This window comes from Cajanus cajan, chromosome 5 (genome assembly GCF_000230855.2).
Source record: "Cajanus cajan strain Asha chromosome 5, NIPB_CcT2T_4, whole genome shotgun sequence".
In the NCBI taxonomy this organism is placed as follows: Eukaryota; Viridiplantae; Streptophyta; class Magnoliopsida; order Fabales; family Fabaceae; genus Cajanus; species Cajanus cajan.
The window spans coordinates 65,592,441-65,607,392 of record NC_138521.1 but is presented as its reverse complement, the minus strand read 5'-3'; the positions used below and the strand labels follow the sequence as shown (position 1 = coordinate 65,607,392).

The 14,952-nt window shown below is 29.3% G+C and overlaps 1 protein-coding gene across 1 annotated transcript; it reads right to left on the bottom strand.

Moving 5' to 3' along the window:
* Positions 1 to 9,725: 9,725 nt before the first annotated feature.
* Positions 9,726 to 13,199, bottom strand: LOC109809346 (AAA-ATPase At4g25835). The gene has a single exon (XM_020372623.3). It carries the CDS (start codon positions 11,829 to 11,831, stop codon positions 10,263 to 10,265), a length of 1,569 nt encoding a protein of 522 aa, XP_020228212.2. The 5' UTR covers positions 11,832 to 13,199; the 3' UTR covers positions 9,726 to 10,262.
* Positions 13,200 to 14,952: the final 1,753 nt, after the last annotated feature.

The following is a 14,952-nucleotide window of genomic DNA, read 5'->3' as shown; positions in this document are numbered from 1 at the left end:
AAATTGTTCTTCCATCGTTCAAAGGTTCTATCTATATATTGTTGAATCCTTTTTCCCGAATCTTGGGATCCTTTTTGAACTGGGTTTCTTTGGATTAAAGATGGATATAATACTAAGAATTTAGATTGTGATTGTTTAGAAACTGATTTACTTTAATATTAATTGAAAATTTGAATAAAATCATGGAAAATTAAATAAAATTGAAAACTCAAAAATATTTTTTATAAGATTAGATCTTTTTTTTTTCATTTTTAAAATTTAATGTAGTTTAAGTCAATATATAATTTTAACTATAGAATTTACATTTCAATTATACTTGCGCAATTATATATTTATAAAATTACAATTTTTCATAATTTTATTCTCAAAATCACATCTTATTATATTAATATATATTTATGAGTTTAATAATTCTGAATTAATTTAATTTCGTTCTTGTATCACATTTTTTATTATATTAAAAAGATTTTAATTAAAGAAGTGTTAAATTAATAATAAAATAAAATTTATTATTTTATTTTAATTATTCAAAGTTCTTACAAAAACAACGATGTAAAAATTAAATCATTTAATTTAGGATTAATACATTATTTAGCCCTTAAACCTTTTAAAAATTTTCAATTAAATTCCTAAACTAAAAAAAAAAAACTTGAAAAAGATTGGTGTAGTATACACTAGATTCGAGTTTAAGTCCTGTGGTTGTTATTGTGATTTTCATGGATAAATAAAATTATAATTAAGTCTTTCATCTTTTTATATTGTAATTTAATTCAGAATGAGAAAATTATTTACAATTTATGAAATTTCACGTAATATTCTTTAATATCTTAATACTTATACAATCACATTGACTATTATTCCATATATTATTGTTATATCAAGTTTTAATCCTTACCAATTAAATTTCCTTTATAGTTCTCGTAATCATAAGGATTCTCGAACAAAAGAAAATTTTTAAGGATAGAAATTAAAACATGATATATGAATGTTGACATGAATTAGGAATTTGATTTGGTTATACATAATAATTTAATCAAAATTAATTTGATGTAGTTGTCTAGTTATAATGATTTAAAAAATATTTTGTGAAATTTTATGGATTATAAATAAATTTCTAATCTTAGGAATTAAATTATAATAATATAAAAAGATGAGAGACCTAATTATAATTCTTTCTAATTTAGAGACTTAATTCAAAATTTTCAAAAAGTTCAAAAACCAATTAATGTATTAAACTTTTAATTTAATTCAATTCAAATTACTTCTAACTAGACTAAAATAAAATTAGTATTATATTCAAATCAATTTAAATAATCTATTTAGAACTATTAACAGTAAAAGTGTGATAGTATCCGAGGCCTAAGTTCAAACCCTAGAATTGTCATCTTAATTTTTGTTATGAAAAAAAGTTTATTTAATATAATCATATAGATAGTATTTTGTCTTAAGAAACAATTTAAAGCAAATTAACGAGAAACACTCGTATTTGAGAATATTTTCAGAAGTCATAAGGTTATAAAGTACATTAGACGCCAAAACATCCAGTCCTTTATTTTCTGAAGAATCGTTTCTTTTGGCAGCTTGTCATTATTTGCAAATGCCAACCATTGCTCATTTTCCGTATCTTTTTTCCTTTCAAAATTTCATGTATACTTTTATCATTAGACAAAATGTTCACCACTCAATTCATGCATGCAGGAGTAGATTATGGGTATCTGATTCTTTGTACTCGGAACGAAAGCGATAAATCCATCCAATGCAACGGTTGCAATGAAAAACAAACGTGATTCTGTGGAGTAAAACAAGAGAGTAAGGACCCTCACTTGTTCTGATTCTGTGCAGTTTGATGGAATCAAGCATTTTGATTCTTGTCACATTGGTTTTCTGCAGAGAGTCAGTGGCTACCAAAAAATGTAGCATATACTGGTAAAACACAAGTCAGATGAAGAATAATTAAGGACCCTCATAATTTCTTAATCTTATAGGACAAGAGAATAAAATTATTCTATAATTCAAAATTCAGGGATTGAATTATTTGGTCCAAGATTCAGCTAAAATCTTAAATGTATCTAAATCTAAAAGTAAGATTATTGTTTTAGTGAGTAAATGTTAGGTCCGTTGTTTGATTGTATTGAAGAGAAGGTACGGCAAAAAAAGCCAAAATCACATCGCATATCCATTCTATTTGGTTTTGGTGGGGCATGTTATATGGCTGAATGGGGAACCATTAGAATAAAAATCTTTGCATTGATCTCCAAGCAAGAAAATGACACTCAGACGCTGAGAAAGAGAGAGAGAGTAAAAGCAAAAAGGACTTGTTAGCGCAGCGCAGCGTCCTTGTTATTTCATTACCAAAAGTATTGTGCAGCTTATATATGTGTTTTACTTGTATGCATTATGCAATGCGTGTGTGTCCACGTCTTTTCTTCACCCTACGCTAACTCTTTGCACGTGTTATTCCTCTTTTTAACTACTTTCTATTCAAACACACTAGCTAATTAATCCACGCTACACAAACACCCATAATGCTGTTTTTATTTTCTTTCATTCATATGTAATTAATTTCATTAAGTCCATATCAATTCCACTTTGTCTAAATAACGACCTAATGAACTAGGTTACGAGAGACATAATTAACTTCAAATGTAAGACAATTAATTACTCCTTGGTAAACAGATTTTCCCATAAAAAATCAGGGATAACAATATAGGAGCATAAGTTTATAAAACCTAGTTTGGTTGAGGAGAAAGGGAGAACTTCTCCTTTGAATTCTCCCAACCTATATCAACTCCTTTGAGAATCCCACGACTTTTCTCGTAGCAGAACACTGACCATGATTTACGATTTCTTTTTTAATTTTTTGTTACAATGCATGATGGTGTGTTTGATTTACAGAGATTTTTTTGAAAGAAAATAAAACGATTTTTTATATTATTTAAAATATCGATTTGAGTTAAGATAAGTAGAAAGAGGCTTATATAACTTAATTAAATGATTAGAGATTGAATCCTAACTTTACAATCTTAAAATTCTCAAGTTGAGAGATATCTATCTATTTAATATTTGTCAAATTTTTAAAACAAGAAATTGCTCAAGAGGAAATACTCTTCAATAATGAAAAAAAATGTTCTGATAGTAAAATAATAGGAAAAAAAGGAAAATGCAAGCATTATTTGTTTAACTATGCAGAATATCTAGAATAAAAAATAACTGCGATTTAAATAAAAAGATTTTTGTAATTTTGTGAAAGAAAAGTTTCTTTCTCTAACTTTTCAGAGAACAAAAAATCTAGTGGAATCCATTTAACTTTTCTTTCCTTCGTTTGTCAAAATGTAGCAAATAAAGAAAGAGATGAAATAAAGTCTGCTTTCCTTTTATCTTGTACAACCTTTTCTGATTTCCTCATAATCACTCCGTCCATTTTTAGTTAATCAATCAATGCGTAAATGTCAATGTTTTTCCTTTTATACAACCTTTTCTGATTTCAGATTTAGAAAATAAACTGATATTGAGGAGGAACAAGAAGAGGTTGAGCCGTTTCTGGGATGAATTTAATTTTCGATTAACTTTCGATATAAAAAAAAAATTATATCCTGTGAACCAATTATAAATTAATATAAAGTTCATTTTTAAAATAATTACTATAAAACTAAAAAAAAATGTTATCATACACTTTTATACGATAAAATAAAATAGTATGATAGTTTAATAGGATTGACAGACAATCTTTATCATTCGGTATAACCCCTTTAAGTTAAAAGGATAAATGAAAATATAAGAATGCATCTGGACATCTGAGTTTTTCCATCTTTGATAGTTGAATATGAAATATGAAAGTAATATTAACATTCAGCAGTTTTGAATTGTTGTCCTTAAATTTAATAAGACAAATTATTCTTGGCCGCTAAGTAACGAATATGGTATGTTGTTGTCAGGTTAAAGAAAATTCGCCGCCACATACACCTTTGCGACAATGGTTAGAAAGCTCCTTTCTTTCTTATTAAAATAAGGGATAATATATTACTTGATTTCTGAATTTTTTTAGTAATTTTTAAATATATTTATAAAATAAAAATTTTCCTACTATTTTATAATTTTTTATTAGTCAGATTATGTGCATTTTTATGGGTAAATATTATGAGTGTGTTTAAAGAAACTAATCTATAAGCTAGTCGAAAACTTGTGAATTAGTTAAAAGTTTGTAAGTTATAAGTTAAGAATTATAAATTTATAAATTAAGTGAAACTTGAAAGTGTTTAGTGATTAGTTAGTTGGTTAATGTAAAATGACTTGGTTATTTATTTGATAATAAGAGTAAAAGAAAAAGATGTAGATAAAATAATTTCTAAATTAAAAAAAGTAAAGAATGATCTTGAGTATATTAATCAGAATAAAAAAGAGAGAAAAACAAATTAAGAGCTAACAAATTGAGTCTATTTGAATACAAGTTATAAATATTTTTTAGAACTTCTTTGTTGAAAATGAAAAATATTTTTAGATGAAATGTTTTTTAAAAATACTTATAAACTTGTATCTAAACAAATTCTATATAGACACTTCAATTAGTTTATAAAAATATAAGCTATAAGTTTTTAAAATAAATTTTCATTCTAAATTCAAATATATAAATATAAATAATATTAATAAAGATGATAAATGTGAGAACTCATTTGTGGACTGTCTTTTGTGTTTACTTTTATAAAAACATTTATATTTTGCAACTTTATTTATTTTTAAAATTTATGAGTAGGTTTGATGTACATTTTTTTTATCCCGTTCTATCCTAACGACATTCTAAAAATCTCTCATACTTTAACCAATAAATGCCTATTATTATTCACCTTCTCACCTTCAAATATTTTATCTTTTATTGTTTAAAATATATGGAAAAATAAAATGTTTCTCTTATACTAATGATATAAAAAAAAATGATAGTGTATTTTTGTGTGTAAAAATTTTTAGGTTATTTTATTCTTATAACTACATTCAAGTGATTCTTTTAAACTATCTTTTTATTTTATTTTGTTCCCTTTTTTACTTTCTGTTTTCTAGGAAACCTCCAATTAACCACTATCATTGTCTATTTTTATTTATTTTTTAATTAATAAAAACACATAATGTCTTCGTTCAAGTAGTAAATGGATTGGATCGGGTTGGTAGGCATAATCAACGATGTAACTAAATTATTTTCTTTTTATTTATTTAATCTGTTATAATTATTTTGTATTTTTGTAGTTTATTTAAATTAAAGATATTTCTACGAAAGACAGAATTCTAATTAATGATGTTAATATCCGTGTTTCAGTCTGTGCCAAAAAAAATTATTGTTTTCCAGTGTTTCACCTACCCAGAAAAAGTAAAAGGCTTGGTAGAGAAACTCCAATTAAATTAAGCACTCCAACATTGACTCTGACTGTCTAACACTGGAAATCTATTGATCATTGAAGCATTTATGCTTTGATTTAGTAAAGGCAGAAGTAATGAATAAATAAGAAGTAAAATAAAGGTCCTTTTAGTCATGAGGAAATAATTAAGAAATAAAGCTGAGAAAAATAGGTGAATGAATATATATATATATATAATATTAAAAAAATTGGTTGTTTGACTTATGAGATAAAAGAAAGAAATAAAAAAAAATGTTTTATTTAATTTTTTATTATCACAATAAACTATCACTTTATAAACATAGTTTAATTCATCTTGTTATTAAGTAATTCCTTTACATTTCATAATAAAGATGATAACATGATAAGATGAGTGTGAGTTTTAATATTTTCATCTTTTAATTTATATTTTATAGCAGTTTTTATTTCTATACTTAATGAATACCAATTTTAAGTCTCATAATTGTTCTCGTCGGATATTGGATATCCGCTTTATATTTGTTTAAAAATTAATTAAATATTTTTTGTAAAAAAATAAAAATAAATAAACTTTTGTCATAGAGTAATAATTACAAAAATTATATTAATCAAGTTTTATTTAACATAAATTTAAAATAAAATAAAAATTTCAAAATCTTAAATAAATTATAAAAGAAAGTAAATTAAAATTTTAAAATTTTAAAAGGAGGACGAGTTCGAAGACGAGTATAAAGTAGGTAAGTATATATATGTCTCATACTCAATTTAATAAGTCAGATATTAATAATACTTATCCGATTAAATTGAGTGTTCTTCATACTCATGCCCAAAAAATATAGGAGTGACATTTTTTTCCCTCGTCTTTCATTTATATCAAACATTTAGAATCTATTTAATAGGGGAAAAAGTAAGAAATAAAGTGAAGAAAGAAAAAAATTATATAAATAAATAAGATATATGGTAAAATTTTGATTGATTAAAAAAAAAGAATATAATAAAGAAGAAAAAATAATAAAATATTATTTTTTATGATAAAAAACAGTTTTTTTTTCTTTTAATCCAATAAAAAAAAAAACATTTTTTCGTAAGTTACCTATGTTTCATACAGACTAGTCTTGAATTTTTTTGTTTCGTTAAAGAAATGGAAAAATGATGTCCTTCGTAGTTATTTGAATGCTCCCGATTTTTGAATTTAAAAGTATAAAACATACAAACAGTTAACATGCAATTAAAGGAAGAAAAAGAAGAAGTTAAAGACAACCTAATTTATGATTTTACATCAATACTTTTGAAAAATTTTACGACCAAAAAAAAAAATAACATATCACATTTTTCTATGTATATTTATTATTGTTAATTTACTTTCATAAAGTTATGGATAAATTTTGTTGACTAGTGAGAAAAATAAATACTACTTAATTGTTTACAATTAATTATTGTTTCGAGTAATTTTTTACAATTAATTTATTTTCTATAATACATTTTTTTATATAATTTAATTCTGATAAAATCATATTTTTAAATTATATAGACTAGATAATATTTTTTTATATCCCTTCAACAATGGACTCTTAGGTTGTCATCCCAACAACACATGCTTAGGACCACCACTAGTTGCATGAATTTTTAATTGATTATAATTCATGTTAAATCAAGTTAAATAGTTTGTAACAGTTTCTTAACTCCAAAATTGATATATATATATAGAGAGAGTGAGAGAGAAGTTTTAAAACAAAAACATTATATAAAAACAGATATATAATTTTAAATTGTATATTTATTATAAAATATAAATTGTCACTTTTTTCTCTCCCATAATATATCAATTGTATAGTTATAATAGATTAGTTTTGTAATTTTGGACTAAGCATATTTACATCATTGTTATTTTTTCAATTATTTTATATCTTTATAGTTAAAAATACATATAAAAACTCTGTAAATAATCGTTGATAATTTTTTATTTTTATTTTTTTAAAAGTATATATAATAAAAATTATATATTTATTACCTTTATTTTATTTATTTATTTATTTATTTATTAAATATTTGGTAGAAGTTTTTGTTTTTTTTTATTATAAATTCTGTAACATTTTTTTTATTATAAAACCAAATTTTATATATTTTCCCTCATTTTAAGGAGAGAGTTTTTCAATGTGGTGTCTATGAAAGATCACTTATACTTCTCTTAATTTTTCTCTTACCAAATACATTCAATTTAGAAATTTATAATTTTATCTTCAACAATATTAATGGTTGTGGCTTCACTTGACATAATAATAATAAGGTTTAATTGCACTTTATGCCGCATAATTTACTTTTTTTTATGAATTTTGTCTCCAAATTTTTTTTCTCGTTTATTATGCTTTTAAACTTTAAAAGCTTAGTAATTTTTGTCCTCTTGTTAAATTTCTGTCAAAATATTAATAGAGTACTAACATAACATGCATAACGTAGATAAATTTAATAATGTGACATATTTGATGGAGATTTAATGTATTTTGTGTCCCTTGTTTTTTATTTTTTGGTAATTATGTCTCCAAACTTTTAGATTTTGGTGATTTGTTTCCTCCTATCGATTATCCATCCAAATATTAAAGAAAATATACTATGATAGTATTGGAGAAACATGATCGCTACTGAATTATGGAATACACACATATGATTCAACACATTTTTTAAGGATAAAATTAAGTTTATACAAACCGTACTTATTGAAAATATGGAAACGGATAATTAGGCACTTATGTTAAGTATGTTACTTTCACTCTTAGATTAATGTGAGAGACATGATATATAGATTGAAGAAAATGGTAACTAATTATTATATCAGTTATTTAGAAGTCTAGACATTGAATTGTCACAATTTAATTGCAAAATAAAATCATATAATTTGTATTATTTAGATAATCAATCTATTTATGAATTAGTGAAATAAACAACTTCAACTAAACTTTAATTTAATTAATAAAATGACACCTTAACATAAAGTCATAACTAATTGGATAAATAAAAAACTTGCTAAAAAGTTATTTGATTATACAATAACACCTTATAATAAGAAAGGTCTAAAATGAAAAATTAACAAAAGATGATAACAATACCTTTATCAATGCTTACATATAGAAATATAAATATGATATATAAAAAATTGTAAAAAGTATAAAAAATGTCACAATTATATTGGATCAAATAATCATTTTTCATATCATCAGATCAAACTTAATTTACTACATATAACCCTTTCCTGAAAATATTTCAAATATTTATCCATAGTAATTTCATTAAAGTATTTTTCTTCTATATTTAGTTACATTACAATAACACATAATAAATACTCCATTAATATTTTTATGAACAAATATTTAAAGACATAATTTATCAAAATCTAAAAGTTTAAGATTTTGTGAGAGAAAAAAAATTGAGAGCAAATATTAGCCAAAAGGAAAAAAAAATGAGTCTCAAATTGTAATTATGCTTAATGATAATTTTAAAGGTGGTTGCTTGTCACATGTCGGCACTAGCCCTTGAGCCAAGCTCTCCTCTTTAGGCTTTTGTTTTTGGTACATTCCCTTTTTCTTAAAGTACACAGCACTACTCTTAACTTGACAACCTGATAGCCTTTACAACTCAATATCAAAATCAACAACCAAATTTTGTCAACTTTTTCTCATTGTATGAGAAGACTTTCTAGTTGCTTTTCTGCCTCTACCCTCCTTTTTCGAACACAAAATCTGCGTCTTCATCACTTGTTTCCACCCATAAACTCTTCCCAAAACACCCCCTCTAATCTAATCCTATCCACCCGCACAGTTATTTTAACAATTCCATTTTTTTAATACAAGGTTATTGTATCAGGCCCTGACACGTATGGAAAGCTAGAGCTCAAAAAACAAATGATATTTTACGAATCACATTTGCACTAGACTACAATTACCAATCACATCTCAGTCACAACAATTTTTTAAGGGCAAGTTCGGACCAATAAAACGGACAAGTTTTCTGCCATGATAGTGAAAATGTTACCAGTCCTTTCTTTGCACTTGTGTGTATCCTTTGTTTTTTCTTCTTTGCAGTGAGACTAGAGAGTATCCTAAAACTGTTTTCGGACGGACCTCAAACTACACCGCTGAATTTTCAGAGGGTAAACTAATACTGGGTGTTCACAAAGCATTAATCCTAAATTAACATCAAATTTGCGATTAGTTTAAATACTCATTCAACACTTTTGATGATGATATATGAAAATCAATTTCACTAACTAGCAAACGTATCATTACCATTGAATTATCTTTGAAAAACAAGTAATCAACTTTCAACTTTATCATTAGGCACCGTGGCAATTCGTTTAGAATAAGGATATAGGTAGAAGTGACCACCCAAAAATAACTGACCCCTCACATTCATTGATAATTGGATGATTCAAATTGGCATTAGGTAATAGTGGTACCCTACTTATTACCATTATTCCCTACACGTCCCATCAAGTTACCAACCTTTCCCATGCCATGTGCACCCAGGTGTTCACCAACATCCCAGCTGGCTCCCCAAGTATGTTAGGGTGTAAAGTCATAACCATAGCCAAAAGGGAACAAATCTTGAACTATATCACGATGCAAATAAACTTTCCCTACACATCTAATAATAAACGACTCCATTATTCAAATCTAAAGAGACACAAGTGTGTGACATGTTCAAAATCAGAGGCCCTAACTCCTTCCCCTGTTTCCCCCCTTGCATCTCGCAAGTCAGATCAAACTCCCCCGTAAAAAAAATTTGTTCATGATCGAGTACACTTAGATATTACATTACAGTGTATTTGTATTTGTATTCTCCTCCTTGTTCTTCACTGCACGGGGAACGAGTCTTGAACAACATTATTATCATCACTATATATCATCACTTGATCTTCTCTTCTTCCTTGCAACAATTCTCCTCATCCTCAATCTCAGACTCCTCTTTAGGACTCTCACTGTCCAAGGCTCTCTTCTCTTGCTCCTCTTCCTCTTCCTCTCCCTCTCCCTCTTCAATTTTCCCCCTCAAAACCCCATTTTTTGCATTCATCTCCGCTCTCAGCTTCAACGTCTCCAACAACTCCTCCACCGCCTTCTCCTTCTTCCTCCTATTCTTGATCAAAACCTCGCTTATATCCGCCGGAGTCATGCGCGCCACGTCCACAACCTCCTCCAACTGTTTCAAAATCGAGTCTTCCAAATCCCCCTCGTCACACCCAAGGTAGTTTTTCAGCAGAATCTTCAAAGCAGGGAAGGAACAATAACTCATGAAAATGTGCATATCCATTCTCCCACTTCGTAACAAAGCAGGGTCAAGCTTCTCAATGTGGTTGGTGGTAAACACGAATATCCTCTCACTCCCACAGCAAGACCACAACCCGTCCGTGAAATTCAACAAGCCAGAGAGAGTAATCGTGTTCCCACCCTCCTCAGCGCCGCCGCCGCCACCACCACCACAACCTCGTATCTCCGAATCATAGTAACTCCTGGAAACAGAACTGGTGGTGGTGGCGGCGGCGGTGTTGTTATTGTTGTTTCGGTTGGTGAGGTTGATAGAGCAATCGATATCCTCGATAACAATAATGGATTTAGAACTGGTTTTCATTAAGAGCTTTCTGAGCTCAGAGTTGTTATGCACCTCGGTTAACTCCAAATCGTAAATATCATAACCGAGGAAGTTGGCCATAGCAGCAATCATGCTAGATTTACCGGTACCAGGAGGGCCATAGAGAAGGTAACCCCTCTTCCAAGCCCTTCCAGTTTTATGGTAAAAAGATTGTCCATTAGCGAAGTCCTGGAGATCGTCCATGATCTGGTTCTTCTTCTTGGGGTCCATGGCCAACGTGTGAAACGTGCTAGGGTGTTTGAAAGGGACGGATTCCCAAGGATGGCCCCGGGAGTCGAGGGAGCCACCTCTGGAATTGGTGTAGAGTAAGCGATCCTGATTCTTCCTCCGAATGTCACTGGCTTTGTCCATAATGTAATCAAGGTAGGAGCTTAGGATCAAAGCCTTGTCCTTTTTGTTGATGCGGAGAGTGAAGCCACGCTTCTCGTCGGGGAGTGGCCGCCAGGAGAAGGTCTGGGCCTGCCTCTGCGTCACCACGTGCTCCCACACCACGCTCACGCCGTTAAACTTGTCCACGATGCTGTCATTGTTCGCCAGCCCGAACGTGAACCCGCTCGAGTTCACCGCGCGTGTCAGGCTCAGCCGGTTCCCGCTTATGGACACCGACGAGCTCAGGTACAGCTGCACCGCGTTGTACAGCTCGTTCGTGTTCACCCCGTCGATCTCCGTTACGTCGAAGTAGCAGTACGCCGAGAAGCACTGCAAGACTTTGTTCAACAGCTTCACGGAGGCGAAACGGAGTTCCGGAGGGAACACTGCTTGGAGGATGGTTTGGCAGAACGCCAACACTCCCAGAAGCGACGCCAACGAGGTCCAATATTCTCTCATTTTTTTCCTTTTCTCTTTCTTCTTTCCTCTCTCTCTCTCTCTGTTTCTTGGGTTTGGGAGAGAGGAGTGTGGGGAGTGTTGTATTTATAGAGAGTGAGAGGAATAAAGGGTGGTTTGAAATGTGAAGAGAGTGGGTGGGCCAATATAAAGTACAGCAGAGGGAGGAAGAAACAAACAAAAAGGGTTTTGGAATTTTGGGTTGGGAAGAAATCAGAGATGGGGCCTGATCCACTGGATTCGGAGCTGGACTTGTGTTTACGTTTACGCTGCACACCTTTTCAAAGGATTCTTTTTTCCTTTACACTATTGTGGAAATAAATTTCATGACGGTCATTCTGAAATGCCTTCAGTTGGAAAAGGGAGCAAGGGTTTACAGCTGGTTGCCGCCTTCTGGAGTAGATAAACACCGTCTATTACAAGTATAGGTATAGCTTCAAAATAATAATTAATTACAAAAAGGTTGTCATAATCAGAAACTAGAAAAGAGGGGATTCTTGTTATTATTTCAAAACTTACTCTTACAGTCTTACGTACCTGATGCTGATAGGGATATGTCATGTATGCATGTGAGTTTTGCAGGGATTAATTAGTAGTAAAACCGAGAAAATCATCTACTGTTGGATTTGGGATATAATCACGTCCTTTAGCCAATTCCCGGAGGCTAATTATTGTCCCTCACTGGATTGTAGAATTTTATCTCATCTAATCTAACTATCTGTGAGAATTAGTCATTGGGAAGTGTTATGATTGTCACGCTAAGGCAGGAAGAAGGGAGACGCATAGGGGGCCTAGCTAGCCGAAGAATCGATTGGAATTTGGAAGGTAATCTGGCCCCACCCCACTTGATCACATGGAAACACAATTTTCTATTTCTTCTTTTCTGAAACATTTATTTGTGTTGATCTTTCTTTGAGATTTTGGTGAGTAGTGTACAAATGAATGGGGTTGCTTGTCAGTTGAGAAAAGATTGAGGAAGTAGTTAATTGCGGGGATCGATATGGAGGGATTCGGTGGCCACCTCTTCTACAATCAAACATCACCCTGGATTCCAGAGCATAAAACTCGGCTTTATTTTAATCTCATCTTAGAACAAGTGTCCGATTCACAATGCCTCCAAACTTCCAACCTTATTCATAAAACTATTCTCTTGAAACAAAACAATAAAAAAACAACTTTACACTGATTTGAACCCATGACAAGTTTCAAACAATGCACTTTAAACCAACAATATTTATCAAATTAATCCTGAATTGAGAGGCAGGGGTACTGATAAATAAAGAAGTGAAAAGGTGTGGCAGGAGCGTGGGAAAAAGGCATGATTTGAATTGATAATCTAGATAGAGGCTTTGTGCGTTTGATCAATTCCATTCTTTTGTTTTTTGGCTCATGGAGTAGGGAGAACAATCGAGTATACTTATTGAATCTCGTCACAGTCCTTAGTCTTTGTGGTACTCTATTTTCTTACTTTATACGCTTATCCAAACTCGTGCAAAAATCCAGAATGCGCTTCATGAAAGAGATAATTCCACTCAAAGGATGTAGTAAATTATAGTACCAAATACATTGGAATCTAGTTATCTATAACTGTGGGGATAGGGATCAACGAGGGAAAACAATGGCTCATGCTACATGGTTGTTGACTTTGGCCATAGCAGCCAACAGGTACAAAATTTATTCTATCCATCTTCTATTTTATAGGGTCTCTACTAATCTTAAAACGATAAATAATCATTTTTTAATTAGCATAAAATATTAATATTTTGTTGTGTACAAATTGTTGGCTGAAACTCTACATGATTACTAGATCATATAATAGCTTCTCCAATAGATGTGATGTGAGAGGAAAGACGAGAAAAGATAAAGTAAAAAGTGGCTAACCCACTAGTGGTATTAAATAAATATTATTCCAATAAATTGAATTGAACATGTGATACTGTTTTTCAATATGTGGTAATTTTAAGTAGAATATTATTTCTATAAATTGAATGTGTTATGTTATCTTTTAACTATTTATTTTTTATTTACATTTTTTCACTGCAATATGTTTAGTCAAGTCTTTGAATATTGAGTTGGTGAAACTGAATACTCTATTTTTTTATATGATATATGTATCAATTCATTTTTGTTATCATATATCTTGTAACATTATTAAACATATATAATAAATAGTCCAAATATTTTTTTTAGTCACGAAAAAAAAATGGATTATTTATTGATATATGTTTACAAGTGTTTTTTTTATTTGTAACATTATTAAGATGTTTAATTGTGTTTTTCATTATATCCATGAATTTATTCACATATATAATATTTATTCGTATTATAATTTTTTTTACATCGTAACAAGCTCTATTTCTTTAAACAATTTTTGAACTTTGATCGTGCTTAATATTGGGTTATAATAATCTTGTTTTTAATAATTAAACTAATAAGCGAGAGATTGTTAATTTTTAATTACATTGTGGATTAGTTTTATTCAATAAAAATAAATTATACTTAATACATTAAAATCTAGTTAACTAGCTGTGGGGCTAGGGATCGACGAGGAGAACAATGGCTCACTGGCTACAATGGTTGTTGCGATTAAAAATACTATTGAGATAAAAAAAAAATTAATATCAAAATGAAAACAAAAAGTTATTTCCAAATTATTAAAACAATAAATGCTTTTTCTAAAGTATGAAAACAAGACATGCTTTCTAATGTTTTGTGTTTGTGTGTTTTGAAGAGACAAAATAGAAATTACAAAAAAAAAAATGTATTATAAATTCATTAGAATATGAGTTAATATATTTTAATTCAATGTATAAAAGTTAAACACATTTGAGAATCGAAAGAAAAATATCAGATTTCAATTTAATAAAAAAGGGATATACATTGACATTTGAGAGTCTAAACAAAAAAAAAATTCACATAAAAAGAGATTTTGGATTGATAGTCATAAAATAATTCTTTTGTGTCACAAATTATCAAAGTAGATTTTGTCTCTTCCAACAAAATATTCTTCATAAGTATTGACAATAATCGAATCCAGTTTAAAGAAATCAGATACTCTTACCTACTAATTATGTGTTAGACCTTGTTGATAGAGTCTAAACAACTTAAGTTTAGGGAAAATATT

What these genes read in the sequence shown, in the direction of transcription:
- LOC109809346 (XM_020372623.3), bottom strand. Translation starts at nt 11,831, where the DNA reads ATGAGAGAATATTGGACCTCGTTGGCGTCGCTTCTGGGAGTGTTGGCG.